Source organism: Zophobas morio, unplaced genomic scaffold, assembly GCF_036711695.1.
Source record: "Zophobas morio isolate AGI-343-1 ecotype UQ-CSIRO unplaced genomic scaffold, CSIRO_AGI_Zmor_V1 ptg000011l, whole genome shotgun sequence".
NCBI classification, from domain to species: Eukaryota; Metazoa; Arthropoda; class Insecta; order Coleoptera; family Tenebrionidae; genus Zophobas; species Zophobas morio.
In genome coordinates this window covers 11,449,141-11,476,766 of record NW_026972116.1, presented here as the reverse complement: position 1 = coordinate 11,476,766, position 27,626 = coordinate 11,449,141, and the positions used below count along the sequence as shown (strand labels likewise).

The following is a 27,626-nucleotide window of genomic DNA, read 5'->3' as shown; positions in this document are numbered from 1 at the left end:
ATATTTGACTATTAGTACAGACCAAATTTGCTTTGACGTTTCATAAGCTCCTGGAGTAGAAAATTAAAGTTTCCAAAGTGACTAAATTGAAATTATAAATACACGTAACCAAAACGGCTTTTAGTCCCGTTCTAAAAATCGTTAACGTCATCTCAAAATTTCGAAACTTAGTTCTTTCTTTGAACAGTCCACCAATATTTTTTATTTTTAAATTCTGACGAAATAGAAGCATTGTCATTCGTGTTACCCGTTATACTAGAATTAATATATTTAATCTTATCAAACAATTAATGACGTCATTTAAAAATTTGTACAGACAATTGCACGGAAAACCTTGCGATGCATAACGTATTGTTTTTCACAGGTGAAGGAAATGAGATTTTTTTTTATTCTGAACATTAAGTAAAAATATGTACCATCATCCTTGTGTGCTGGGTATTTGTTACAATTAGTGACATATCGATATCCATGCGGTTTATTCTATACAAAGCAACCGGGTTCAACAACTGAAAATGAGAAGTGGAATCATAACTTATCAATTCTGATACAGTGTCATTAGTAGCCAATTAATTAATTGCTGTCCATTATTACATTCCACAGAAATTTCTTGTACCGACTTTTTTCTTGGTTTAAGCAGTCAATTAAAATAAATGGAATCTGTTGACATTTGGTTTAGGTAACTATTTATTTATAACTTCCTAATGAGATCGACGTAAATATTTATGCTTTAAATCCTTGGGTAGTTAATTGCTCAAAGACAATTCGTCATTATTTAACAAAACGCACCCTTATTTGCTGTAAACCCGTTCAGTTCTGTGTAAAGTGTACTGAATTAAGCAATGTACAAAAATAGAAGTATAAGAACAATAACAACGCACATGTTCAACGGAAGTAGAACAATTCGTTCTACCATGAATGATTGACTGTTTAGGTAAATAAATCTGCTTTTACACGGCTGAAGTGTCAATTAAGAAATTCGGGTGTAGCAATACCAGCACCAAATTATAAACTGTACGGATGGCTGGTTAACGTCGTATCTGCTCCAATTTCCCTCAAAATAAATAACTAAATTGCTCCATGCTTTAATAATAATAATTAACAAAAAGGAAATATATTGATCACGCATATCAACGTTACTTTAAATCCCGTTTTACAGCATTGACACACCCGATATTTAACATCCTGGTATGAAATTAACTATGATTTAATTTTCTTCTGAAACGTGATGTGACACCGCGTAGTCAAAATCAGTGGACTTTTCACGATCTGTAATTAAGAGTCCCTGAATGCCATTACGTAAACCTTACAATATCTTTGTCAAACACTCCGTGAGTAACCCGATGACGTCGTATCGGTTTTGATTTTTTTCCTCCAGCAAAGTTATTTTTCTGATGGTTACCAAGAAGAGGATCGTTAGTCATTAAAATCAGTTGGTGATGATACCGATGATCGTGTGGTCGTTAATTTCGTGGATATTTACGAAGAAAATTAAAATAATAATTGCCGGAGTCTCGAACAAGTCAAGGACTCCAATAAAAGGAACTCTATTGGATTAACGTCTGCCCGGAGGCGTCGTAGTGTCTGCTATCTTCAAGTAGCGCAGGTTTGTCCGTTACACCAGTGGCGTACCGCTAGTTTTGGGTTAATTTGTAACAGTTCTAACAGTTTCACTGTATGATACGGTGGAGATAAGCGTGGGTTATCTTCTGCTAGAACGATTACCAAGATTACACCGACTTTGTGACTAAATACCTGATATAAAAGCACCATGTGTACACACGTACGTCTGTTTGTACTGTAACGTTAAAAAACTGTGGGAACTCTTACATGGTAATAACCATCGTGTAATTAACCAACATCCATAACTGTACATGCTGACGTACTTAATGGCCGCTTAATATCTGTAATTGCAATAATGCAAATTGAAAGAATTGTTAATTAGTCCATCGTTACTCTCTCCTTATCCGGTGCCGTCCTAATAATCCCTCAAAACAACGAAAAATTAGCGAGACAATAGCGCAATTATTACATCACACGAAAGGAATCACATCGATAACTGTTTAAATAAATGCCGAATGGGTGTGCCATATTCTTGGATTAAATTGATGGTACAAAAGCACCCGAGGCGCATATCGCGGCTCATTTTAGCAAATTAGAAGATATTACTTTGATAGTAATTAATTTGTGTCCCAGAAATGCCGCCTATTCACGCCTTCCCTGAACGACAGTTGAGAAAGATGTACGATAAGTAAATTGGGTTGGCGCTAAGAGATCTTCAACGAAAATATTTTTTCCATTCAGTTTTAGCGTGTAAATTATTGGAAGAAGAGAACCAGATGTCGCGTGATAGATTGGAGTAATCAATTTGTAGTGTTATGGTCGTTGGAATACCTAGCCACGAAAACTATAAACACAACGTATAATGGGTATTATATGAGGCGTATTTAAATTTAATGAATTATTTAGATTGTGACCATCATTTTTTGGACATGAGATCATTTCCTGTAGCTTTATATAGTAAAACTGAACTTGAACGTTGACTTCTGAGTATTTGGCAAAATCATTCGAACAATTTGCACATCTGGGCTGACTTTACGGGTCTACGTGTCATGCATTTTCGATGCAGGGTATTCAAACGATTTTTTTACGGTTCGAGGGGGCCATAAAGTGACTGTTCTTGCATTTTTGGAAAATCTGATAAGATTTGTATTTTACCGTTATTATTAAACTTGACAGGGAGTGATGTCATCCTCAAATTTCTGTTAAATTTGTATAAATTGGATAATATTTTTGTGAGTTCTCTTTTTAAGACACTAGTCTCAGCCGATTCCAGTGAAGTTTATATTAAAATATTCCACTGTTTAATATTTATAGCCGCATGCACAAGGCCATAGGTCAAAATGTCAAATTAATTCTCCTTTGTATTTTTATACATTTCTTAGTATTGTTTCTTTATCTGTCGACCGCAATTTTGAAGTGGTTGCGCATCCTACGTTTTTTTAATTATGATTTCCTGGTCCCACGCGTTGGTTTTTCTGATAAATCTTGGAAGTTTAAAACTTTCGTTCGATCAAACTTTCAACTGCCGTCTGATGCTTGTCTGTTTTTTTAACTTGAAGCGGTCACTAACGCCACCTACAATTTAAATAAATTAAACATTAAGATTTAATCGTTCCTGAAACATGGCCGAAGTCATGCATCCTTTATAGGATACTGTAATGAATTATAGATAACATCCAACTAAAATATTCATTTATCCGGCGCCTAATAAAGCAATAAAAACGAATGAGAATTCATAATAATGTAAAATATTTTTAGCGTTTATCGAAGCCTGTGTTAAATTGATAATTGATAAAGTTATCACGACCGGTTAGTGTAAATTTGTGCATGACATCATTCCGTGATAAGTATTTGTACATATTATTGATCGTTTTGTCTCCTGTCTCATCTTTAGGTACGACATTTTTGTGCTACGCTTTTATCGTTTGAAGATTAGAGCGTTTACAATCTTCCTAAACAAATACAAAACGAGAAAAAGGAATCGAAGATATTTTGGCACATTTCCCGCGCTTAATTTATGATATATTTTTTGTGTCTGCCAAACCATATGTTTGTGCATCCACAAATCAGCTTGAGGAAAACAGGTGAATTTCATTTAACTGGAACTAGTTTTATAGGTGACCACTTAACATACCGAACGATATTTTATCATTTTCCGCTTTAAAATTTAAACATTTATACGTTTTATTTATGTCAGACTTTCTTCACAAAAATAAAACCTGATGAGACCATTTATTTTTATTTATCCACACCAAAACAAATCGGAGTAGAAAACTTTAATCCTGCGAATTTTTCGACAGTAATTTATGGACCATAAATTTTAATTAACCATTATGATGAAACTCTTTAATAAAAACAAGGTGTTGATGTAAAACATAATTATTACAGCATCCATATTTTCGATTCTTAATTATTGGTAGTTTCCGAAGATAGCTATCACTCGTGCCGTAATCGTCGTTTTTGCTTCAGTCTTCATTATAGCGTCATACTTATTTCAGATTTATTTACATTTAAAGCAATGAACTCAATTTTTCGGACGTTGACGGCTGATATCTTATCTGACTTGGCACTATAGAAGTTGATTGAATTGATCGGATTAAAAATGAAGTTCGACCAATGTGCGTTTGTTTAAACCACAAGCGGGAAGTTTATTTGAGGATTAGCAAGTTTCTAAACAGTATGGCGCTATAGAATTCAAGAATGTTGCCAACTGTGGCAAGATTGACGACCTTGTTAGCCTGCCAAAGGTTAGAGGCAGCCGATTTATAATTCATACAATCGCCAATGACCCCACTGGTGGTTATTAACACTCCCGAATGAATCTGTGATGACCTCATATAAAACGCCACTAATCGAATAAATAAAGCTTTTATTCTTCCGAATCAACTGAATGCGACAATAGAGCTAATAGAGTAAAGTGGTGAATGAAAAGATTTGATTCATTGTGGGAATACAACTGGAGGAAATTATATTGTTTAAACAACCATTATGATGTTAATGGCAGTCATTAAGAGATGTCGAGAGAACTCTTTTCTATTTTCTCTCATCGTATAAGCTCTATAGAATAATCAGGAGAAATAATGGTAATAATCTAGGTGGATACGTTTATCGTTTAACATATTTGATTAATGAACAACAACGTATATGTAATATTTTAAACTGTTGAGCAACGATTATTGTCGTGGCAACTAATTAATTAGCACTGTGTTTACTTCTATTAGTTCGTCATTAATATGTACGTTAGTTGTTTATGGCAGATTAGATAATTTATAAAGCTGGTTTCTCTCAGGAAATGAAAAATTGGAGTCCATGTCAAACAAATGTGCTGTGTTACACTATGCAAATTTGATCATTATAATTTAGCTGTACTTTTTAATTATCCACCATGGTAACGAAATTTGCCACAGTTTTCTAGTAAAATAGCTTTTATTGTAAGCTTAGTGAAAACATTGTTCACGTCAAAGATTTTTCGAAAGTTTGTATGTACAAATTTTTTCGAAAAATTCTATATTGTGGCAAGTTAACCTAGCTGCAGCTAAACAGTTTCGCAATATCTATTCACGGACACAACTTTGATGATTGTGTTGTTTAATACAGATTAGCATAATTATGGGTATAGCGATAATTGTATTAATTAGAATCCATAATATGCATTATTTTTTGCACCCATGCTTCGTTTTCTAGATTACAACGAAGTAATACCAATTAGCAAGTTTTTAATTTTTTTGCAGATATTACCTATTTGTAATTTTTCACTTCAAAATTGTGTATCTTTTAAGCGACGCCTGATATAGCGGTCTATGATTATTTAACGCTGATTAAATAGCACGGTAAATACATCAAATCCTTTAAATCAATTGTGTGCAGTAGTTATTTATTTATTTAAGAACAGAATTTTTGTCCATATTTGTGAATTTAAGATTAACTTCGCAAATGTGTACATTCAAAGATCAAACACCGTATATACGCAGGATACTTACTCACTTTCAATGCCGGAAGATTACATAATAACATCTGTGATAAAAAGGTCTAAAATCTGGGTTGATTTACCCCTGCAGGCACCTCAATCGAGGAACACACATACTAACCTTCATATTTTTGCAAACCGCTACATTTACTTGCAGTAACCGCATAATTAAGACACGCATAATAATAGAGCTGACGTCACCGACATTTATTAACTTTCTGGACCATAATTGCGAATAATTTCTTATTAGGAGATGATGACGAATTCGGCTCAGGTAACTTTTGCTTTAACCCAAAGCCACGATAATACACAAATATAGATGATGTCATCGACCATACAGCGCCAGGTTGTAGCTTTCGCCTGATGATCCGTCATTTAAACAGGTAAATGTTATGGTATGGGTTTTTCTAGTTTTTTTCGCAGGCGATTTAGTGGGATTCAAGGATTTTGAACGATGGCTAAAAATCGTTAACAAACCTTTTGTTGCTCGGAGGAGAGAATTTTCGTGGATTTTTGGCGGAAGAATCCGGAAATGAGCATTCCGGACGAGGTTGACGGTTTTTGATCGCTTCCTCGTTAGGTTGCATGTTATGACAAAGTATCAATAAAACCACCACAGTTCACAGTCAATTAATGTCTGTCATATTAGAGTTTTTTAATTGGGTAATTAAATAAGTAAATAACTAAGATTAAAATATCGTGCAATGATCTTTATCGGTATTAACTAGTCGTCACAGCAAATTTTTATTAATTAAAAATAATTAATGGTGCTAAATACGAGACCTGCGAATCGTAAAAATCTTGCCAATAATAAAACTGTACATTTGTGATTGCATTAACACGTCATTAATTAGGAGCTTTTTTTGTTGACATTTCGGTGAGTAAATTTAGTTTTTGTGAATGCCACGCGAAGTTGCTTTTTCAAACTCTAATTATCTGTTTAGTTTTTCAATGAAAACGCGGCACTTTAAATAAAATGTGAGATGAACCGTTTAATTAATTCATTTGCTTTGGGTTATGAGTTAATTTTACAAATTAGTTACTTCCTTGCTTGAGGTTTTCTTTTTGTTTGTAGATTTATATTGATGTGTGGTTTATACGTGTACAATGAGTAACTAACAATTCTACACAAACTTGTAACGAAGTTTTTTCTTGTACATGTTGTAGCGTGTTCTTACAAAAGATTGTGTAGGTTGTGATTTCCGAAAATAGGTTGTCGTTGATCATATGTAATTGGCATTGATTGAACGTTTTCCATACCTTCTCTCAGATATGTACTTATATGGAAGCGAATATCGTGCCGCTTTCTGATTATGTTATTAGCTGCCCGTCATACTATGTCAATGCTGTCGTTTTTCTGTTGTATGTGTCAGCATTCTTACTATACGTAGAACGACACAATCAACCTCTAGCTGTCAGACCGGAATATAACCGCAACAACTTTCACATTGAAAGATCAAAATTACAAGTAGACGAAATCAAAAATGAATTTTGATTGTGCCTTTCAAAAAATCAGTGTGTTCATTCAGAGAAAAGCAGTGTTAAAATTTGGGTAAAGTTTGTTACGTAGTTGGAGTTTCTTTTACACTTAGTAGTGCTAAATTTTATGTACAATTTAATAAAGTTGTATGTTTAACACTGTTTTTTTTTCCAATGTGTTAAATTTTCAAGTAACGAGTCTCCATTTGAATATCCGATTTTCAAAAATGAAATCAAAACAGTCTTAACGTTGTTTATTTATATTGTTTTCTTCTGTAAATGAACTTGTAAATTTTGTTGAAAATATATGGACCTCGTTGTTTTTTAACTAGGATGTCTGTCTGCTAGATGTTGATGTTAAACAAATCAGATAAACTATTCGTTTCATTTTTCGACAGTTGGGTATCTTAAGCATATTCATTTTATTAAGTTTTAAGTGTACAGCGTAAGCGTTTTAGTTTTAATACTGATCTTACGGATTGTCAGAATTTCTTCTTCGAAATTTTATGAAAACCCCTATAAGTTAATAAATAATAAATATAGATAATGCCAATCAACTGAGCTAATCGGCCTTTGCTCTGCGTTCCTGTTACACTGTTATCAAATCTTTTATACAAGTTGTATTTTTTTTTGTGTAAATCTGGATGCCTAGGCTAAACAGTCAAGGCGGATTTATAATCCACAAGTACAGGAGTGTTGTCTTTATAAAATTTAAGTAACATTTTTCACGTAAAATGTTAAATCTGAACTATATTTCAACATTTTTTGATGATTCTGAGCGACGAAACACACTTAGAGCATGCAGAATCGTCTCAGATTAGGAAAAGGAGACATTTGGGTCAATTTTATGCATTCTGGCGTTCGTAGATACAAGAAAATTGTTAAAATTCTTCAGAAACGTCACTTTTGAAGTGTGTTCTTGTAGTTTTAAGCCAATCAGAAAACCTACGGGCTCGGAAAGAGCAACGAAACCATCAAATTTTAGCTAGAAACAGTATTTTTGTCGAGACGTCATCAAATTGTTGATTTTTACGTACACTGCAATTATCTTACAATTAACTGAGTATTGAGCATAAAGTTATAATAATACTCTTATTATTGTTAAATACTATAACCATAGATTTTTTCAAATGAAGAGTGCATAAATTCGAATCCAAATAAATATTATATTGTTAATGTTACATGTTGTTTAAATAGTAAAATGTGTAAAACAAATATCAAAAATATCCATACGTAAACACATCGTACTACTACTATTCAACTACAAAAATACAGTTCGAAATAGTTCCCAGCTTTTTTAGTAAAATAGCCATTTTTGCTACAAGTTGCGAAATGGTAGTGTTTTACGCACTAGACGTGAAGTTTGCGTAAAACACTACCATTTCGCAACTTGCAGCAAAATTTAAAAATAAACATTTCAAGTGACACTTCTGACAATTAATTTAAAATTGACACTTGACTTGACAATATTTATAGATTTTTATTAATACAACTTCAAGTATGCCACTAGTAACAAATGAAGCATGTTGGTTGTCTAGTAAGAAATTATTTATCAAAAAAAAGTGCCTATTTTAGTGTTAATGCAGTTTATTGTATTATTCGATCAAAGAAGTAAGGAAACGTTATAAAATTGTGTCTATAATTACAAACACATCAGCATGAGTGTTTCCGAAATCCCGCCCAACGTCGAACAAGCAGCCGAAGCCGCCCTAAGTATACGAAGTAACGTACAATAAGTTTAACAAATGGTGTGATCAGAAAAAAGTGCACTCCATTTCAGAAAAAGTGATTCTCGCATATTTTTCCAAAATATCCTTCACTCTAAAAGCGTCAACTTTATGGAGTAACTACTCAATGCTTCGAACTACAATTTACGTGAATACAAATATCGAAATTAGTAAATACACAAACCTTATCGCATTCTCTTCTCTTTTTAAGCACAAAAGAGGTTGAAGATGTATCGACTTTTATAAAAATACTATTAATTTAAATAATTGTACTGTGTATGTTTATACTAAATAAAACGTTTTTGGAGTTTTAACTCCTTTCTTTTCGTATTATAGAACACGTAATACGACGCGCGCCGGAATAGGATGTCGAGTTCGAGCTACGTGTCGGTGTCGGTGTCGAGGTCACCGAGACCGGTCTGAACTCAGTCTGAACATCGGCATGTAACGCCGCGCTATAGAAAGAAAGAGAGAAACAACAATATGTATATGAAACGGCTCAGAGAGTGGTGTTGATTCCGTCTCTTAGGACCCCAGGGTGCTCCAAGAGAACACAACCGACACCCATTGACAGAATGTGTTCGTTTGACTGTTCCAACGACTAAATTAGGTACAACAATTGATGCTGTTTTCACGCGCTTTATTACTCATTTAAGAACTGATATATGTCACTCATTTTAGTCACCATAGGCCTCTAATAACTGTATTAAATGATAGGGATAAAGATACCGAAGGCGATAACGCTATGATTGAACAATAATTTGTATTTTAAGTCGAATAAGTTATAAATACTGCTCGAGCATAAATATTTACTTGTTACCTTAGTTGGTAAGTTACACATTGTACTTTAATTTTTTTATACAGTATTATTATAATACCTAATTATTTATATTTCTACATGATAAATAAAAAAAAAGTATATTTTATAATAAACCACAATTGACAATATATACATGGATATTTACTTTAATTAACCCAATCATCACCATTAATCATCATTTTGTCAAAAAATACTAACGCAAGATATTTTTTATTATTTTTTAAAAGAAAATTAATGACTTCGTATACGTGTTTAATTTATAACTATAAATTGACAACGCAGACTTAAAACATTTAAAACTCCAACCGTGCGTCCCTGGGTCGACGCACTATTTTTCGTAAATTATTGTTTACTTACAATAACAGTGCATAAAAATAAGAACTAACATACTTCTACGCACTCGTATGTCACTTTACGCACTCGTATGTCACTTTTACGCACTTGCCATTTCGAAATTAAAATAACAATCAAAATGTCCACTTTAAATAGCGATTGTTGAAAAATGTCTTTATGATGTTTCACCGAACCTTTTATACCTATCATATTGCGAAATTCTATTTGGAGTTTGAAAGAACACTACGTTGTAAAGATTTTAACCCTGCTTTAAATAAAGCTCAAAAGAATCATGTGTCAATATGTGCATCATAGTGATGAGTATACGAGAGACTGTTGGACACTCCCTTTTAAGTTCCTCTGTTGACTTTTTAACTATTCTTGTTACACAAATAAAGTTTAGTAGAAGTCAACATAAGTTTCAAGAAAATTGTTACATCAAAAGGCTCGTGATGTCAGAATTTTTAATTAACATGGGACATACTAGTAGGTATGTTATGGGTGCATTGTTTCATATTTCACCTTTCCTAATCTGGTTGCATTTTTTATATAAGACTGTCGTCCATTTACGTACTAGACGACTTTTACTGTTTTATGTGACATTAACGATATGTTTGGACTTACTTCAGCGAAAATAATTTATTAAAATAAAAATATCACTTTTCAGATTTTTGCCTGCTATTTTCGCTTTTGTTATCACTCAAGTAAATTTAAACTTGGCAACCTTAACTAGTACAGGAAGAAGATTAAAATAATCCTTTTACAACTAGTTGTGCTATTTAAAAGTTTAGAGTTGATGGACTTTGTGATGTCACAGTCTACTCTGGATCATTGCATTTGGGTTACTTATAGCGTACTTCTTCGAAACGTTTAGTTACTGATGTTCAAAATTTAAGAACTATTGTAAGTGATCGAAGATCTACATACAACACTTATGTGTAATAGTCTCCCCAAACTGGCACTTGTACTATTTTTGTAAACATATAAAATTACTAACAAGGAACATTCTTCAGAAAAAAATACCCTTCAATTTAAAAAGTCTAAGAAAATAATACTTAATTCAAACGTGTCATTGCATTATCTTGACCCCATAACAGTATATCACAAAACCATAAATGAAATGCCACTTGAAAGAAGCCTTACTACTTTTTTTACTACTTAATGTACTTGCGCTTGGTACTAGACAATAAGTTCTATTCTTCAGGTAACATATATATCATCAGCCCGCAGACATTTTTCATTAGGAAAAAAGGGGCAAATTTATTTACCAGACCCAAGTAAGAAGAACCTGTTTCTAATGTAGTGGGTATGAGGAATGCTGGCTGCTGTTTATTGAATTGCGTTTCCGTTCTTTTAACGGATGTATAAAATTACAAGTGTGTACAGATTCTACATTTTCTCAGTACGTCTAAATTGTACGTACAAATTGACGTAGATCGTCTTCTCGTAGTATCTCCCTATATTTTTTGATCACAACATTGGTATTAATTTATGCGAAGGAATATTTTTTTCTTGATAATAATATGATGATGTTATAGTTCGTACGTCACTTTTCTTTTTTTTTATTACTTAATTGCTTACATACTACCAGTTGGAAAATGATTAGAATTACTCATTCAACAGATTGAGATAATTACCAATGATTTGTGGTGCCAGAAAAATGTTGATTTATGCATACGGTAGAATTAGACACCTACTGTTAGGTATTTCATTTAAAAATCGTGATTAATGGATAAGTAAAAGTGTATATTATTACACACCTAATTTATAACTTCGCATTTGCAATTCTTGTTCCAATTAGCAGCATGTTATAACTTAATATTGAAGGTTCGGCAAACTTCCGTTGAATAGTTAATATCTGGTTGCCGATAGTTGTCGATTTAATGTTTAACAGCTCGAAATACACGATGTTGCTAGTAATACAATGCTATGATCAGTAAACTGTGTAATTGAAAAACTTATTTCTGTATAACTTTTATCAAGTATTTTACATTTGATTGGGAATTTGAAAATAATCGTTCAATGTAAATATGTGGGTTTCTCTGTCGACCTTTGCACTGTGACTCCTGCTTAGGACCGGAATTTCGGGAACTGATAACAGTAACACGAATCCAAATAGGTGACTAATTTAGGGTTTTAATATCGAAGATACAGCCTCTGTATTTTCCCTTATCACTTCCTTTTGCGCATTTTTATAAAATAATCTTTATGTGTACCGGACATTCGTGGTCTTCCCACACGCTTATCAACCATATATCGTTTATCCCCTTGTACCTAACATTCCTACCAGTAGGAATAGTATTACATCTTCCGCTTTGAAACCTAATCAACATTTTTTAAACGCCTTCATTAATAAAATGACGGAAGCTCTACTTACGACACAATTCAGTAGTGTGATCACTTTTGTACCGTTGAAGTTTCACTCATCCAACATCCATTAGTATTCAGCTTTCGACGCTACTTTAATCAAACATTATCATGTTGGAATCTCCTTTTGAACACATACAGAACATACGAAAAAGGTATGCTCTTTAAATATTTATTTTGGACGTGTACACGCTGTTGTTGCTCTAGCTATTTACCTTTTCGGTTCTATAATGACTTTGTCATTAAGAAGATAAGTTAAAATAACATATTTGTGCAACAATTAAGTGTGCAATGTTTGTTTATAGATAATTGCGTTGAAATAATGAATTTTACGGTAACAGATCCGTTTTCCGTTAGTGTAAACTTACGTGGTGCTCGGTTCGGATGTAGAGGTGTCTAACATTTCAGTTTTCTATTTTCTTCTATTGCAAAAGATGATTGAAAGCACATTGCCTCATTTCTCGCGAGTTCTGCCCACCAATATTTGCCAATTTCATCGGCAATGACATCATACCAGCTGCACAACGAGAAACAATCCTCTATAAGCTGTTGACATTTTTAAATAGAAATTCAATAAAATAGGCGGAATGGGAGCAGTGGAATTTTTGATAGATAAATTGGGGCTGCTGAGAAAGATCTTGGGATAATAACACAAAAAAAAATTCTAATTATAACTTTAACAGGGATTGTTTTGGACGTTCGTATTGTTTTACATAATTTTGAAACGACATGAGTTTGATTTTTTCCACTTGTGTTTACGTAATAGGAAATTGAAAGATTTGTGTGCAGACGATTTTTTGTTTCATTTTGACAACTAACTTTTAAAAGAGATAACAAATTTTCTGTTTATGTATATCTAGCGATTATGGAGAAAAACAAAATCATTCATAAAATGGTCAAATCAAAATTCAAAATCATTAATACAAAAATTTGTCTTCTCATGTTCTTAAAAAGTAAATATGTTTTAGAAATTTGTGTTCCGACCTAACAATCTCCCTTTATTTTAAATTTAGAAATTGCCTTAAAAATATATCTGTACAATAAAATTAGATTTTATCTCATATGGGATTTTTTGACTTCTTGGCTGAACTTATTTGAACTTATGCATAAAGTTTTAAATTGATAGCATAAATAAATTTATGATATTTTTATTTGTCAAACACTTTACGTATTTCGGTATACAGGACCTTCGTCATAACGTCATCTGTCTGATGAAGGTACTCTGTACCGAAACACGTGTACCGTGTTTGTGGTTAAAAGTTTAAAATTTATTTGTTCATCCTCTCTAGACAGTAATGATGTCATATAGACAGGTTGATAAATATTTGTTAAAAATTCTACAACGTCGGTTGTCCTTTGGTAGTGCAATTTTATTTTTAAACTTTGTGTATGAATCAGTTTATTTTATCTATGATTCCAGAAACGGCGACCTAAATTTTTAAATTTCGGGGAAGATAGTAACCTCATTATAATATTACATTATACAAATCATAATTAATACATTACACGAAAAAAATAATGTCTTGCTAAAAAATACTCCCTGACGTACAGCATTTCTTGTAATTAATTTTTTTATCTCCTAAATTTGTTTATTATGAAAAGATGTCTAAAAATATATTGTATGTTATTATTTCACAAATAATGATCTTAAGAGAGCAATAGAGCCCATTTTTTTAAGTCTTGAATGAAACGAATACGTACAATTTTTTAGAACTATTCAGATGCATTATTTAAAAAATACAATGACGTCATAACTTTGACGTCGACCAGAAAATTTCAAATGTAGTAACGGAAGTCGTGTAAAAATCAGCTGTTCGAGTATTATCGATTTCAGCCTTGAATTTTTGTCATATTTATTCAAATTTTTGGATGCCACTCTTTACACTGTAATAACATGTAGTGAAATTGTGCTTTGTTTTCAAGTATCGTAGTCGCGCGCTTGGAAGATCGTTCGTTCTCTATAAAAATATTCTTAAAATAACCGTTTCACAAATCTCAAGCGCAGGTTTGATTTAATATTTGCAGCAACTTCTCCGCAATAAAATCTACCAAATTACGTAAGCAATGAGATGCTGCTGTTAAGATACACAAACATTATAAGGTGTTAATTTGGTATATCTAATTGCGTTTTCTTAGAGGTGGTGCCGTAGAAACTTGACCGCAAATGGTTACCATCATGGTATTAATTAAAAGTACCTTTGTTTTAGTATGATCTCACACTATAGGCGTTGTAGCTTTGATTTATAGCTCACAGGAAGTGTTTAAGATATAGGAAAACATCGGAGCGTGCATCACGAACTTAATCGGTATAAATCAGAAGTATGTTATTTACCTGTCGGCAAAAGGTGCGAGTATGTATATGTTCGCAGAAATGAAATACATTTTTCTCGCAAGTCGGCTTTAGAGCGGTTGTTGCAGCTAACCAATAAAATCTTTTCCAACAGTGCAGCGGTTGGCTCGGATTATATTGATGTTAGAATTTAACACTCTATTGTTAACATGTTGAAACCATTTAATGGATTATTTTTGACTATCCTCGTCATATTTACATTTGTCGTTAACATGATTCAATTATAAACATCGATCCTTGGAAAAGTTTAGCAAAACTGTCTATATTCTTTTCAAAAAGTGTCACTAATCGATTATGCCGGTAAATTTTGTTGATGAGTACATTATAATTTTAATTACCTCATTAATCTGTTTATCTATGTACGCGCTACTAAAATAGCGGCCTTTATTTATTTCATAAACAAACATTTTTATGGCAATACTGTTTGCCTTTATTGTTAACATGGCGTCAAAAGAAGTGAAAGAGCGCTCCCGGGGAGTTTTGTCACGGAAATCCTTGTTTTTCAATCGCGTCTGGTTACGAAAAGGACTTCTCGGTATTGTGTAGATTGAATCAAGACTATGAACTTAATTTATGGCCAGAAATGAGCAGCAATTCACCATTAAAATATGTAATGGGATATAAAACAATGTAACAACCCACGCTGTCTGTTTGAGTAAATTGTATAAATTAGTAACAGCACGCAAAGCGATTAATCCACAAGCCGTGATGGGACGAGTGGACAATGTCATCATCCTAGGCTAAAAGACCAAAAGCACCGCCCGCACAGATAATCACACGCAACGCTTTGAATATTTTACGCACTTAGGGCGCTATGAATAACGATGACAACACAGACACATGGTCCAGCTCGACTATCAACAACTTCTTTAAATCCACCAATTTCCGCGTAATTAAAGCAAGGACGCCACCGTACGTTAAAGACAGTAGCAGATGGACAATACCTCTGCTGTGGTTTGTGGTCAGGGACGGACCGGGGCCGGTGCCCTGAGAACACAAAATGCACTCATGTTCACTGCAACTGATACACACTTGGCATAAGTTTCCAGAAAAATATTTAAAAAAACAAAAAATTTTCGATTCGTTTGATGAGTATACGAAGTACGTAATGTATTTTGTTTTTTCTTTTTTTGTGTGTGAATGTAAGTGTATTAGAGGTCCGAATCTCGCAAGAGAGATGAACCTCCGCTTGATTGACAGAAGAATTATACCAAATTAGAACAAAATGTATCCACAATTGCTAAAAAATTCATTAATATACTACGTTTCATAAAAATAATGACGTTTAGTACAGAATTGTATCGTATCGAATGTCGGTGTCATGTTTTATGTGATCTCTATATAAAAAAGCGTTTGTTTGTTATTTCATAAACTTAACCACATATGTTAAGATATTATTGTGCGTTTAATTTCAGCAAAAACTCTATAAAATTATTTGTACATTCCCTCGTTTTTGTGTGATGAACATTTCCGCCTATAAATAAAAATAGACACCGATTGAGCTTAAAACTACGCATATATTTTAGAAATTGCCCGTGGAAGAAGGTTACCGTTCTTCCTCTAAATTGACAAAAATAAACCGATTAGAAAATTTCAAAAAAGTTAGACCTCTTTCTGAAGTAATCTATTAATATTTCTTAAAACCTTGAATAAGTGTTGATGGTTTTTATCTTACTAGCAAACAAAACAAGACCAGTTTAGGAAAGGTTTCCACAAGAAAGAAAAGATTCCGCTATAAAATCTCATTTTATACCAGTTTGACATCGAATGATGGAATTATTTTTGGGACTACATATCAAACTTATTGAATAAAACTTTTGGAATGATTATCAGGGTTTTATAGACGCTGGAATTCCTGGAAAGTATTGGAAATAATTGGCATTTACCGGAATTTCTTGATTTGAAATTTTTTGGGAATTACATTATGTGGTTGCTCAACAGGGAGCTATTTTAAAGCTTTTATCGAATATGAATATGGAAATACGCGGTAGAATGTGAATTTCGGGAATAATCAGCCCAGAATTCTCAAAAATCTGATTGATCTAATTTCCCTAATTGCAATTTTCACTGATTTGATTGCACTTTTTTTGCGATATTCCGTAGAATTGATTCTAAAATAATAAATTACGTTATTGAGCGAATCTTAGTACAAAGTTTGAAGAAGTTATTTTTAAGTTAGGTTAAGTTAAGTGAAAATATTTTAAGGTGACGCAATCAGTTCTTTGCAAGAAATGAGTTGTTTAGCGTTTCCCACTCTTCACGATAATCGCGGTTATTTAGAAGATTGTCTGAAGACGGAAGCGGGAAATTTTCCTTCTAGTCTAAGAACTTAAAACGCCAACAAACGTAAAACCCAGACATTTGTTCAAATGAACCTGTAGCCGTATTTCCTGAGTTCGTGTTCGATAAATAAAATGTGATGAATTAATTATGTGGAAATCTCTATCGGAGTAATGTGTAAGTTGCATTTTAATTATTTACAGATACAATCTTAAGCTTCCGTGCTAGATTTTTTTACCATTACGTTGAATTTATTATAATTGAAGAGAAATCATGAAAACTTAAATTAACTCTTGCAACCGTGTACCAACACTATTGTGAGATACTGTTAGCTGAGTTGTTTTGCGATTTATTTTTAGAATTAAATAACAATCAGCAGTTCAAACCAAATATAACATAAACGTGACATGAAGCTCTTTCACTTTTGAAAACAAAGAGTAATAATATTTACGTTTTTGTGTTTACAATACCGCTGAGTTGTCAGAGTTTCAACCACCCTTAACATAGACGTTATTAAGGTCGTTTTATATTTAACAACGGAGATAAGAAATAATTTGTTCAATCGTCCGACACTCTATATTGAAATAGAATATTTTGTCCTTGCTCTGAGACTATGTTTCTTCAATCATTGTAAATTGTAAGCTGATAATTGTTTCATCAGATGGTTTGTTTCAAATAAACTGATATCTCAGTTATTTGTATGTACCTTGGCTAGGAATGCCAAAGGCTTAATTTAGACCAACAGATTAAAGTCAAAACCATGTGTACTATTATAATTTCTTATTTAAAAAAATGTGTTTTAAACATACTTCACTTTTTATCGCTCGACATACCGAAATTTCGTGTTGGCATAACATGAAAACTCAAAATTCGGCTTGTTTATAATCTGTGAAATGGAAAATATAGTATTTTGAAATAGTGCTACTAGTTTACGGTATTGTGATGATATCAAAGGTAGTTAAAAATCGAACGTCTTAACTGAGGCGTATCAAAGTCCGGAAATCCGGCCCTGCGCCAGCCTTGAATTGGAAAAAAATTTGGGCCAAACGAAATGGCTCATGGCCAATGTTAGAAATGGTTTATTTTTATAAAGTTTTCCTTTACAATCGTGTTCCTGTAGAATTTCCTTCGTTTCAAAGAAAGCGCGTTTATACCAACCTTTTATGATTTATCACCTTCTAACGATTGAGGTGAATGAAATTCCAAGTGTAAACAGTGGTTCTAAGGTGACGGAATTCGTTTGCATATTCCGTCGAGACCCCATAACAAATTCAATGTCGACGTGCGAAAAATCTTGCAAAATAGCTGGTGCGAATCTCGGCGTTGGGGCAACGTTCTTGGTGTATTTTTTAGAGCCCGCCGGTGGCTTTGCCAGCCCCTGATGTCATGTCTATATTTACAAAGGAAGGATGTTGATACGACATGCACAGTGGCCATTCGAATATAATGTTTACGTACAAACTGCGGACTATGACCTCCGTATCGTCTCTGACAGAAAAATGAGATCACCTTTTAATAAAACTATTTATTTTGCCATCATGAGATTGTTTACACCCACTACCGTGCAAGGTGTTGTTGTTTATAGTCGTTTAACAACTCGCATGCACCTACTGGAAGTGTAAACGCGCTTACCAAAATACTGCAGATATTCAGGCATTCGCGTTGTCCCTGATCTCATTTCCAGATATTCGCAAGCACACTTTAAGTTGAGAGAGGAAGGATTTCGTATTGTTGGATCTTATTAATGGTCTCATGTTTTCTACACATGTTTCTGCCTACTCAATTTGTCTATTTGGATGCTTGCCACCCGAAAGATCGGAAAAAGGTACGGAAATTGACAGGTTTACATTTCATTGAAGACGAGCTTCATTTTCCATAATGGAATTATAGCGCTGAAGGCAAGCGGTGAATGTCATGATCAAGATGAACGTGATTTTCTCCGACACAAGACTGGCAGAAGTTACGCAAACATATCGATTTCTAAACGTTTCCTCGGGTGAAGAATAAATTACTCACCAAACCTTTTGTCTTAATGGAATAGAGTAGATTGTCGATACGGTTATCAAATATGTCAAAAAGTGATAATTGAGTTTATCGCCAGATGGAAAATTCTAGATTAGCAAAGCAGCGCAAATCAGGTTAAAGCAGGGAAATTTCCCTAATTGACCTAAATAATCGAGTGCGAAAGATATAATCAACAGTAGTATCAGCGTAAGGCTTTTGACCTTATTTTTGTGAAGATTCATTGACCCATTTCCATTGATATTTAAATTAACTCTGTTCTAACTCGTATTTCCGCATCCGAAATAGAGAATATTAGCGTGATCTCAGACAGATACTGCACGTGGAAGAAATCGAACGATCCATATCTTTGTTCACCAAATTTTAAATAATTTTTCTTTATCAAATCTCGGGCCAGTGTTAAACGATTTTGACTCATCGCTTATTTTTAGACGGCGTAATTAAATAATTATCTGCCTGAAGTAATTAAAAACAACATTATTTATGGTAATATATCAGCTTTTTCAATTGATATTGGCACCTACCATTATTATCATTTGAATAAAATATAAAACTGACATCTTCACTCTATTGCGCGCTTAATTACTCCACGTGATGAAAAATTTTCATTTAGTGTAGTCTAAATGTCGTTATCAGTTATTTCCTCAACTACTTCCACCGTAATATATGCACAGAGATACTAATAATAATAATTGCCCCGGTGACATAACATGATCCCCATTTCCTCTTTTTTTAAATCAGACTTAGTCATCCCTAATTGTATGTAATGTACCTCCGTGGTTATAAATTACACAAGTGCTGTTACAAAGTGGGTAATATTTTTCGTGCGCAGCAACTGGCGGCAATTTTACTATTTTCGCTCAACCTATTGGCAGACCTGGAGTACTATGACATCACTCCCTCAAAAGAAGCTTATGTCATGGTTAAATATTGCATTGACCGACCTGCCACGATTGTAACCCTTGTCAAAAAAAGACTCGTTTTGTAAATGCGAACCGCGGCACGATGAAAAGCACTTAACAGATGCTTGACCTTACCGTTTTTAGATACCGATCAATAAAATTGATTGTAATTTTTTCTATTGTCCTTTCGTCACTCGTGTCTTCTGTTTTCGCATTTTTTGGGTTGGCTTTTTTGTGTAAGCATGCCTTAATGAGACTGCGGTATCGTTTCCGATAGAGTAACTTCGTCACGAAAGTTCAAGAAGTCATGCCTTGCCCCTGCTCGGACGTCACTGCGTTGGGACTTTAAAGGAAAGCTTTCAGAATAAAAATAGAAATGATGTACACCTAGATATTATTTTCGAACACAATAATTACCTAATAGTGCCATTATTTTTGCAATTTATATTCCTTATCGACCCCGTCTCATCGCTATAAATATATTTCGAAAACATGTCATTGTTAGTTTGTGAAATTATTATCAGTAATTGACATTAAAAATATTCAGGACTCGACACCACCCATTGCGCGTATTTCTCCGTCTGTTGAATTATTTAAAATAATTGTTATATTTTTTGGTGTTTATTTATTTTGTTATATGACCACATCCGCCGTTTGATATCTTTAATGCTGTTGTTTAATAATAATTTTCAGTTTTTTCGTTGTTTCGTTGTAAAGAACATGCATGTAACAAATTTGTCATTTGTGTATAAAAGAAGAATCACGACAATCGCTGTTTAGTTGATCTTGAAACGTGGAAGAGAATTTGTTTATGTTGTAGTGCTGTGTGTGTTTCTGTGTGTGATAACAGGATCCGGCCATGCTGCATCGCCTGTGTGTGAATTTAGTAATTTTCTTGTGAGTAGTTTGTGTACTATTAAAAATGTTGAATGAATGAAAAGTTGAGTGGATATCAAAGTATGTGAATTAACTTACTACACAGTGAATGAAAACGAAAACATTGTCGCAGGAATAACACGACAGTATGAATTATGAGTTACGATTATAAGGTTGACTTTTGGTGTGTAGGATTCATTAATGTTTAATATTATCTCATTTGTGCTGCTTGCTGAAATTAAAGAAATTTATTGATGTAGTTTATCTTCTTGCAGAGAGGTTTACAATGCAATTTGCCCTCGGTTAGGACACACCCTCCATATTCCCGAAGATTCCGTGCAGGCCCTATTTAATGATATGAAACTATATCCGTCTAAAGATCAAGGTAAGGGATTACCGTTTGGTGGCTGTAAAAAGTGTGCCGAACTCGATAAGTAGTAGCATGGTGTGTGGTCGTCAAACTGGCGGAAAAGTCTCAGTAATTTGTTAAAAGATTTCTTTTTAGACGATAATTTTTTGTCGATGTAAAATGTAAATATTTGCGTGTTTCTGCTGATATCTGTAGGCGGTTTTTGGTAATCAAAGAAACCAAATGTAGCATATTGTTAGATAAATACAGAAGTAAAATGTTTACGTTGTAGATCCTCTGTAGTTTATAGACGTGTTGCTTCTAAGGCCCTGTCTTGGTTTCCTGCTCGTTGAAATTGTGGGTTGTGTAATATCGTTATGTTCTTTGTTTAACATTTCGTGTGAGGATAGCAAATCTTTTCCCACGTGCGGAGCCGAATTTTTTCCTAGAATTTATCAATTTTCTCTGGTAAACCCCCATCTCACTTAATGAAAGTATAAATTTCATTTGCTGTTTTTATTATTCATAGCTGGATGAGAAAATGTCATCTTTTTTCTCTACAGTACCCAGACCATAAAAAACTCCAAATTTTTTCGACGGCGTTTTTGTAGACAGATGAATCATGAGTGTGAATATTTGAAGGCTTGACTTAGAACAATTTTAAGGCGCTTATTAAACTGTTTATTTGATTTTGTGGCTTAAAAACAGTTAAACGGTTTCCAATTTTTCGTTTTTCATTGCACCCATTGAACATTACATGGCTGTCTTTCATTTACAATGAGGTCTTCGAGAACGACAGCTTCTGTTTCGACAAGCGATTACTATAGAAATCAGGAATTTATTAACTCTAGTGGTTTCTTACTTAAGTAGCTAAAATCGAAAACGACAATTGGAAATACATCTGGAGGTTTATCCATGTGGGTGTTCAAACATGAGCTGATGAAGCCATGTGGAAATTTTATCCACAACGATTTGTTATAGGCAGAACGTCTAGTGTCTGTGATGGCTAAGTAAATCTAAAGCATTTTCTTGTACCCACCTTTCGTTACTTAAACAGCAGTTTTAAAGAATCGAGGTCTAAGAATATCACCAAAACGTGCTTAAAAGTTAATACTCTATAGTTTTAAACCAAACTAATGTTTGTTTTTTTTTTGTTTTTTTTTAATAAACACTCGTCTCCTGTTTGCGCCGCTACATCTGTTACTAAATTAAAATAATATTTTATTATGATTGTATTACGGTAAATTAAATTGAACAACGGCGACAGCGTATAAGGCAACATCATTTTTTTAATACTGACTTTCTTAAATAAATATGATAATTATATCTGTTTTATTTATTTTAGTTAGTTGAAGATAAAATATTGATTGAACTATTTATATTAAAAGTAGGTTTTTTCCATTCTAATGCTATGGTCGAAGTTAAGTGTTGTTCTAAAAATCACAAAAGATTTGTCCAGTTACCAAGTTTATCTAGAGTGTCATGGAATATTTTACTTACAAATAAATAATTACTATACTATTACACATTACCTATTAAACTGGGAACTTGGAGATATATTTATTTTAACTGTGAAGAATTTTATAGATGAGAGTTTTCTACTATTTTATCCATGTGAAGCAAAATATTAAAGTTTTGATTGTATTATAAATTATATATTTATATTAGAGTTGAAAAATTGTTGTATAATTAGTAGTGAAGTGTTGAGAATGCTTTAGATCTGAACTATAGACTTTGTGTGTAATCAATTAAATCATACTTGGAGGTTGAAATGAAATGTCAGCTTATGAAAATAAACGAGGTGTAGGGGTTTTTTATGAAAAGTAGAATACACTGCATAACCACAAACCGTACTGTGTTTACATAAAAAGTTTGAGTTTTGGAAAATGCGACACAAGTGATAAAAATATCATAAAATCATATATGTGTAATTTTATAAGAAAGAAAATTGTTTATTTAGGTAGTCGATATATTAAAAAATTTACTTTTCTTGTCGTAGAAAATAATATCATTTTGATTATCATCTTGTTTTTCATATGATCTGTTTGTAGTGGATACTAATTACTGTTTTTTTATAATACTTGGGGTTATACAAGCAGTAGTGTTTGATAATAAAATAAAAAAAAGATAACTATAATTTAAAACTTGTCGGTCCGCTTTTATCACGTGTGATCTCGTTATAGCGACATCGGTTATTAGAGAAAAAAAGCTTCATGTTCTAGATTTTTTTACAAGTGTGTACAAGCTTGGTGGATTATGCGCAAATCTATGGCGAAACATTTAGCAATAAATGACATCAGGCTTAAAAAAGTGAATGTTATCACATAGTCGCCAAATTATCAAAAACTATTAGCTGATTTATCGGATGATAATCGATGACACTTATTTTTAAAACAAATGGGGGATCTTCTTATTTATTCTTGTGTAGTCTATTTTCGAAACTTAGTCTTATTAGCAAAAAGCACCAGCTTGCCTTGAATAAGTGTACCAAGTATAACAATGAGAAAAGAAATCAATATTTATTTTTCTTTGTTTGTGTTTATGGTAGGTAGGTATTTGTTTTTATGAAATATTTTTATTTACATTTTTTAGTGTTCTTATCACGTGTGTTAAAAACGAATCAGATTTCTTTAACTGAGCACCTACATACCTAAATTTAATATGATAACAAAGAAAGTGTGTTGTCACTATTTTAAGATAGAAATTTCAAAATTGATAAAAATGTGTGCGATTTGTAGGTAGATCAGATGTCATGCGAGGTTTTTGACATTGCTTCTGACCTCAACTGTACACAGCCGATCAATAATATAACCTAACAAAGTTATGTCAGCGAAGTTACTGATCCAAAAATGCAAATAAATCCTCAATAATAACTGAAACGTGTTCTTTTCCAGTGTCAGAAATGTTAAAGTGTGCCAGACAGTGTGGACGACGAAATGGGTCATCTAAATACATCACCTTTGGAGAGTTTTGTGTCTTTGTTAAAGAAATGAAAAATCAAAATTCCAAGCAGCACCGTAAAATACAAGCTACCAAAACCAACAACAGTGAGTAAATCCGCTTGCCAGTAATTCTTCACTTATCCTAATTTCTGGTGTATTTTTAGAGTGTGTAAACAACTGCGAAGTATTCTTAGGGGGGTCGTGTAATCCAACAACGTGGAGAGCTGATACTGCAATTCCAGAACTACAAAAATATGGTATTACATTCTACAATCCGGTATGTTAAACCTGTGCTAGAAAGTCCCAATTGCTACATAGCAAATTTGTAGCAAGTTTCGATGTGGGTACCAGAACTAGTGGCGCAAGAACACGACGCAAAGCAAGCAGCATCTGTATTGTTATATGTAGTAGACAGTCAAACAAGAAGTACGGTCGGCATGATAGAAGTAGCTTATTTAGTAGCGTCAGGTCGGTGTGTCATCGTAGTTGCTCATTCTTATAGACCTGGTCAAAGTATTATGGGAGAAACAATCACAGCAAGGTTTGTCATTGTACAAGTGACTCATCACTTGATTTAATTGGTGGATTTGTTTTAGAGAGTATAGAGATTTGGTAGAGGGCCAAACAACGCTTCTAACGTTAGTTCGAAGTAAGGGTATTGAAGTCCACAAGAATTTACCATCAGCACTGCAATGTACAGCGAAAATTTTAAGAAATGTTAGCAATGATATGACTCCTGAGGAACAATTAACGAGTAAGCTCAGGTTGGTACTTTGTTCTATTAATTTAATTAAAAATAAATCCACTAGGGAGTTTGTTTTACATATAATTTATAGCGGTAAACATCTCTTTGTTTTATTGTCGTTTTGGACATTTATTTTCCCATTGTTGTTCTAAAAAAATATATGTTGTGTCTAGAAGTGGGTTAGAGATACATTATTTTTGTTTTTAATGAGGCAATTAAATTATGTACCCGTGAGAGTCTTTATATTAAAAATCACATTTCTTTCTGTTGTTGGATTAGATGTCCTTTCTAGAAATTTGTGTTGTAAACAATGTATTTGTTATCACGTTTTTCGTGACATTTAAAGTATTAAAGTAAATTGTAAATATGGATAAATGATATACATTTATTTATGAAAGATACTGGAGATGTTATCTCAAGGTTTTTGTTTTCATTAGAAAATGTAGATTACAAGTGTAAGAATCATTTCTTACACATATGCTGACCTATTAGCCATTTTATGAATCATTTAATTTTTTTGCGATTCATTTTCTGTAAAAATAGAAAGATGGTGATGCTGAACTATTTTTTTACCTTGAGGGTTACTGGAAATAATTGCGTATTAAAAAAATCAGAATATTTAATTAATAGTTGTACAGTTCTATTCTTAACAAAAAGTTGGGTCACTTTAGGTGTAATTTTTAAAAATACTCGTCTTTGGAAGCGTTGCACTGATTATTTTCAATAAATTCCGTGTTATTAATGACGATTCCCTTTTTTCATATCTTCTTAGGGGTTAAAATATCTTCGCTACCAGTATCAACGAAGAGTGTTGCTGAGGACCGGTGGAAATTGTGCCCGGTGTACGACACTTGATATGTCTTATGTCAGTTTTCATTTTGACAATATAAAAAAACATGTTTATAGCTAGATCTTCGTGCACAATAAAAAAGAGGACATTTCGTCAGTGACCATATTTTTAATTTTTTGTATTAGATGTAGTTAAATTTTTAATAATATAATTTTACATTTCATCCATGAATATTCGAAATTCATGTCCAGTATCATAATTAGTGAAGCAGGTAAACGTAGAAATTTTCTTCTTGCATCAGACTTCGTTCGTAGCTTTCCATTAACTTTTCCGATAACAACCTCAAGGTTATCTTATTTGTTCTTCTGTTTGTACTGGTAGAGTATTGTCCATTAGAGTATTTTATTAACATTTAATCTTAAAAAAATACCACACACGGAACAGCTGTACTTGTGTTTTAAGAATTTTATTTGCTTTTCCTTTTATTTGCTTTTCCACGTGTATTTTAATTGCATTTTTAAAAACAAAGTGTGATATGTGTCAAAATAAAAGCAAACAGCCTCAACTTTTTATGGATTGTAGTGCGAATCACTCTTCTTGGTAATGTACGTATTATTTTAATAATGTAATCGATATATTCAGCAGCAGTACAATATTGAAATCCGTAAATATTTTTTTTTTTGAAAAGGCATTGAAAGGTGCTCACCAACCTAAAAAAAGATTCCAACATTTGGCAGCCGAACAGTGAAGTCAACTTACAAATGTTTCCCAATCAACTCAACACGCTTTTTTTAAAATTTCAGATTCTGTAGGGAAGATCCGAATTTGTTTGGTCTCGCCTCCTACAAAGTATTAATAAATATTCGTCCGGCATTTTGATGTGGAGCTAATTATATATGCGGTGTGGGACGTGACATGAATAATTAGAAAAAAAGCGCCAAAACGTGTCCACTCATTCATGAATCAATTTTATGTAAAACACTTCCTCATTTTTTACTCACCTGACATTTCTTTTTTTGTTTTGTTTACCATCATGTTGTTGTTGTTACAGAAAGTTGCGCGAAGTTTTTGACTCCTATGGAGGTCAGAACGGCGAGATCGAGAAATTTGGTTTTCTGAAAGCTTTCCACCAGTTAACTCAACGTGAACTAACAACGAACGAAATGTACGAATATTTGAATTTTTCCAATAATCAGAGTATAACGTTCGAACGATTCTGCATGCTGATGGCCGAAATCACCAGCGACAACTGTGATATGAGCACAACAAATGGTAGATTTTCAGATCCTTTATATTGGACGTGTGCACTTTTGAAGACTCGGCATTTGCTCAGTTCGTACGTTGTTCAACCGGTTGTTAACGTCTTAGGTAGTTTACATCTAAACAAACTCCTCACAATCCCAAACTGTGGCTTTGTTTTATTTTTTTAGTCATCACTTCAACCCCCCATAAAAAAAATGCTGATTTTCAAAAGTGTCCACATTTTATTTTTTCATTACATACATTTTTCTTTATTTTTGCGTTTAATCACTTCCTTCAACACGATAAGGTACTAATGACGTAACTTTATCAAAATTGTATTGTCTTCAAGCTATGGAAGGATTTTTACAGAATGTATCGTTAAAAGTTGCTTATATTTGGTGTTTTGTTTAGGATGGGTCAGTCAACCATTTCAACGTCAGTGTTCGACCAACAACAACACCTGCAACATTGACAACTCTCTTATAAATGGGACGATGGAAGAACCCGTCAACATTACCTCTTTTAAGAAAAATTCGTACGACGTGTTTCTTGGTGGGACTCAGAGTTCGCAGTGGCGGGAAAATATAGCAATACCGATTCTCAATCAACAAAATTTAAGTTATCCAAATTCCACGAACGGTTACGAAATCTTAGACAATAAAATCGTGACGGATTATGATGTCTTACAGTGGAAGCAAATGATGGACAATTCTAAAGTGATATTGTTTGTCATCACGAATGATTCGAGATCTTTGACGACCATGATCTTAGCAGCTCATTATATTGCTATTGGCAAGAATATGGTTTTATGTGTCCAGCAATTGCCGGAAGAGAATTGTCACGTAGGCAACGAAACTGTAAGTATTATTCTTATT

General features: G+C 33.2%; 1 protein-coding gene across 7 annotated transcripts in view; it reads left to right on the top strand.

The window, feature by feature from the left end:
- LOC135126914 (uncharacterized) overlaps nucleotides 1-27,626 on the top strand; it is an 81,198-nt gene that overhangs the window by 51,791 nt on the left and 1,781 nt on the right. For 3 of the 7 annotated variants that reach the window (XM_064053139.1, XM_064053143.1, XM_064053137.1), the window contains 7 exons: nucleotides 20,959-21,068; nucleotides 23,927-24,079; nucleotides 24,139-24,251; nucleotides 24,304-24,515; nucleotides 24,571-24,738; nucleotides 26,561-26,781; nucleotides 27,163-27,608. In XM_064053139.1, the coding sequence (XP_063909209.1) occupies nucleotides 20,959-21,068; nucleotides 23,927-24,079; nucleotides 24,139-24,251; nucleotides 24,304-24,515; nucleotides 24,571-24,738; nucleotides 26,561-26,781; nucleotides 27,163-27,608 (1,423 nt within the window). Of the gene's footprint in view, nucleotides 1-12,349; nucleotides 12,409-20,527; nucleotides 20,705-20,958; nucleotides 21,069-23,926; nucleotides 24,080-24,138; nucleotides 24,252-24,303; nucleotides 24,516-24,570; nucleotides 24,739-26,560; nucleotides 26,782-27,162; nucleotides 27,609-27,626 lie in introns of those variants that run through there. The other 4 variants (XM_064053144.1, XM_064053142.1, XM_064053138.1 and 1 more) reach the window with 3 other exon arrangements.